This window comes from Trichosurus vulpecula, chromosome 1 (genome assembly GCF_011100635.1).
Source record: "Trichosurus vulpecula isolate mTriVul1 chromosome 1, mTriVul1.pri, whole genome shotgun sequence".
Lineage (NCBI taxonomy): Eukaryota > Metazoa > Chordata > Mammalia > Diprotodontia > Phalangeridae > Trichosurus > Trichosurus vulpecula.
In genome coordinates, this window is record NC_050573.1 from 165,578,961 (window position 1) to 165,582,000 (window position 3,040).

Genomic DNA, 3,040 nt, shown 5'->3' on the forward strand with positions numbered 1-3,040 from the left:
TCCTAGCCATAAAGCAAACTTACTATATGGAACATATTGCAGAAAACTGGGGGGAGGTGGAGGGGGGTCAGCGGCGCACTTTTTTTGGATCTGAGGTTTGACATTGGGATTTTTTTTCTTTTCAGAGATTTAAGAAATGCGAATCTTATACCATTAAATCTCTGACATTTAATCTCTTCTCTAAACTAAAGATGTATTAAAATATCCAGACTCTAAAGTCTCATTCAAATTGAATGGTAATTTATTAATAAACAAACAATGCAATACCTTCGGAATATGTTCAACAAAAAGAAAAAATGATTGATAGAATAAGATTAATACAGTTTCCCTTTTATAATGAAAAAAAAAACAATTCAAAGTTTCAGGCAATTTAACGTCAGGTTTTGGAAACACTTTCTGGCGTTTGGTCCACAACATCCTGCTACAAATTAAAAATAAATTACTATGTTGCAATTTACATTTTAAAACAAGTCCATGAGGGGGGGAGGGAGAAAGAAACTGCAGTATATGGGAATTCCCTCCCTTCCCCTTTAAACATAGGATAAAATAATATCTTAAGGATGAAGGTTGAGGGATGAGGTGGAGGGGAGGGGAATGGAAGATGTTAAAGGGGAAGGAAAACGATCTCTGAAAAGCAAGAAGAAACTTACGTGTTATCTGGAGTAACACTGTCCTTTAATAAACCAAGATTTTGCTGTCTCTGTACAAAATAGTTTACAGTTTGGTTTACTTAGGGAGGGCAAGGTGGCTCTCAAATTAATTAAGAAAATACAGTTTTCTTTGTGCTGGTAGTTTGGGTAGGCTTTATTTTGGGAGAGAGTCTGCTGGTTTGTAAGTGGAGTTTAAGTTTGGATTTTTTAAATTGGGGATTTTTTTTTTGTTTCGGTTTTGGATCAGATTGGTGGGGTGGGCTATTTTGCTGCTTTGTTTTGGTCAGAACTTGCTGCAGTCATAGACAAAAGCCCCTGACGTGCGGTAGAGAGACTGGCTGGAAGGAAAGGCCATTTGACAGCTGCTGTTCCCATTCACAGGAGAGTTGTTCAAGCCAATCCTCTGAGACTCAAACATCTCCCTCACAGAGTGGAAGTTCTGCTGTTGTGCGGGGTATCCCGCTGCCGCCGCAGCCGCAGCTGCACTGGCCAAGTGGCCCAGGTCTCCGGCCGCCTGGTTCAGGTACCAAGAGGTCAGGCGTCCTTGGTGGGCCGCCGGGTGGTGGCTCGGCTCCTGGCCGGCGTGACTTAGAGAAGACGTGCTGCTACTGGTGACCGGGGGCAGAGAGTAGTCGGGCAAGGGATCGTCCACTGTTGAGCTGCCCGTGCCCCCGGGCCCGCCTTGTAAGTGACCTGCCCTTTCCCCAGCCGCGTACAGGCTCATGGCTTGCATGTTGCAGTGGTAGGTCCCTGCTCCTCCAGCGCCGCCGCCGCCGCCGCCGCCTCCCCCGCCAGCGCTGCCGCCACCTCCGCCGCTGGCGCTGCCCGCGCTGGCGCTTTGGCTGCATGGAGAGCTGTAGATGGAACTCTGTCCTGGGGAGAAGCCGCTGAGCGACAGAGAGGGAGGGATGCCCGTCCTGGATGAAGCGGCGGCCGAGGAGGCCAGGAGGCTGGAGCCAAGCTCCGCGGACGAGCCCTGCGGCGAGCCCCGCAGCGAGGTCATGATGTTGTCCACGCTGAAGCCTTGGCTATGCTGCTGCTGCTGCTGCGTGTGGGACGGCTGCGGCTGCGGCGTGTGCTCCCCCCCATCTAGGCTCAGGGACCTGTTAGAAGGGATACTGCCGTGGGGGCTGCTGCCGCTAGACAGGCTGCTGCTGCTGCTGTCGGGGCTCTCGATTTTAGGGACCGCACTGCTGCCGCCACCAAGAGCGGCCGCGGCGGGGGACAGTGGCTGAGGTGGTGAAGAGCACGTACCATTCTCCGTCTTAATATCCTGAATTCTCACCGGCTGCTGCTGCTGCTGCTGCTGTGAACTCCCACCGCCCGAGCCCCCTGCTGCGCCGCCTTCGGCTTGCTCTGATTGCTGCTGGGGCTGCTGTTGCTGCTGCTGTTGTTGCGGCGGCTGCTGCCGGGGAGGGGGCTGATGGTGGGACTGCTGCTGGGTTTGCTCCTTGAGGTGTAGACGGTCCTTTTCCTCCTTGTCTTTGACCGCATCTTTCTTCTTGAAGCGCCGCCGCCTCCGAAGAAAGCTCCCGTTCTCGAACATGTTGTAAGAGTCCGGATCCAGGGTCCAGTAGCTGCCTTTGCCGGGCTTCTTGTCGTCCCGGGGCACCTTGACGAAGCACTCGTTGAGCGAGAGGTTGTGCCGGATGCTGTTCTGCCAGCCCTGCTTGTTGTCCCGGTAGAAAGGGAAGCGGTCCATAATGAACTGGTAGATGCCGTTCAGAGTAATCTTCTTGTCTGGGGCGTTCTGAATGGCCATGGTGATGAGAGCAATATAGCTGTAAGGGGGCTTCACCATGTCCTTGGGTTGAGGCTGCGGCGTGTAAGGCCCGTAGGCGCGGGCCATGCCGCCGGGGTACTGCTCGTGGGCCGGATGAGAGTACATACTCATGGGGGCCGGCATGGCTGTGTAGCCACCCCCGGCGGCGGCCGCGGCCGCCCGGTAGTAGCTCTGCTCCCCGCCGAGATAAGGCACCACTCCCAGGGAGTTGGGGCTGGACACGGAGTAGCGCGCCTGCATGGCCTCAGCCCGCTGCTGCTTCGCTCGCCGTTCGCCCCCCGCCCCCCCTTCGCCCGCTTCCCCCCCACCCTTCCTCCGGCCCTCCGGCCGAGTCGAATCGAGCTGACCCGAGCTGAGCCGCCAAGTCCAAGTCCCTGGGCCCGAGTGCTCTCACTCGCCCCGTATGTCTCAGTCCTCCTCCACTCCTTTGCTCACTCGTTCCCTTTGGCACTCTCCTCTCTGGTCTTTTCTGCACCACCACCCCTGGCCCACCCGCCCCCTTTCGCCTCCTTCGGCCACAAACACACTTCTCCTGGAGTTGAGTCTCTTCTCTTCTTCGCCTGGGGCGAGGCAGGCTTGGCGAGGGCACCGGAGACGAGGGGACGGT

The 3,040-nt window shown here is 55.4% G+C and overlaps 1 protein-coding gene across 1 annotated transcript; it reads right to left on the reverse strand.

Annotated features, from left to right (window-relative positions):
• Window positions 1-287: 287 nt before the first annotated feature.
• FOXC1 (forkhead box C1) lies at window positions 288-2,673 on the reverse strand. The gene has a single exon (XM_036741127.1). It carries the CDS (start codon window positions 2,671-2,673, stop codon window positions 934-936), a length of 1,740 nt encoding a protein of 579 aa, XP_036597022.1. The 3' UTR covers window positions 288-933.
• Between the last annotated feature and the right edge of the window lie 367 nt (window positions 2,674-3,040).

What these genes read in the sequence shown, in the direction of transcription:
- FOXC1 (XM_036741127.1), bottom strand. Translation starts at nt 2,673, where the DNA reads ATGCAGGCGCGCTACTCCGTGTCCAGCCCCAACTCCCTGGGAGTGGTG.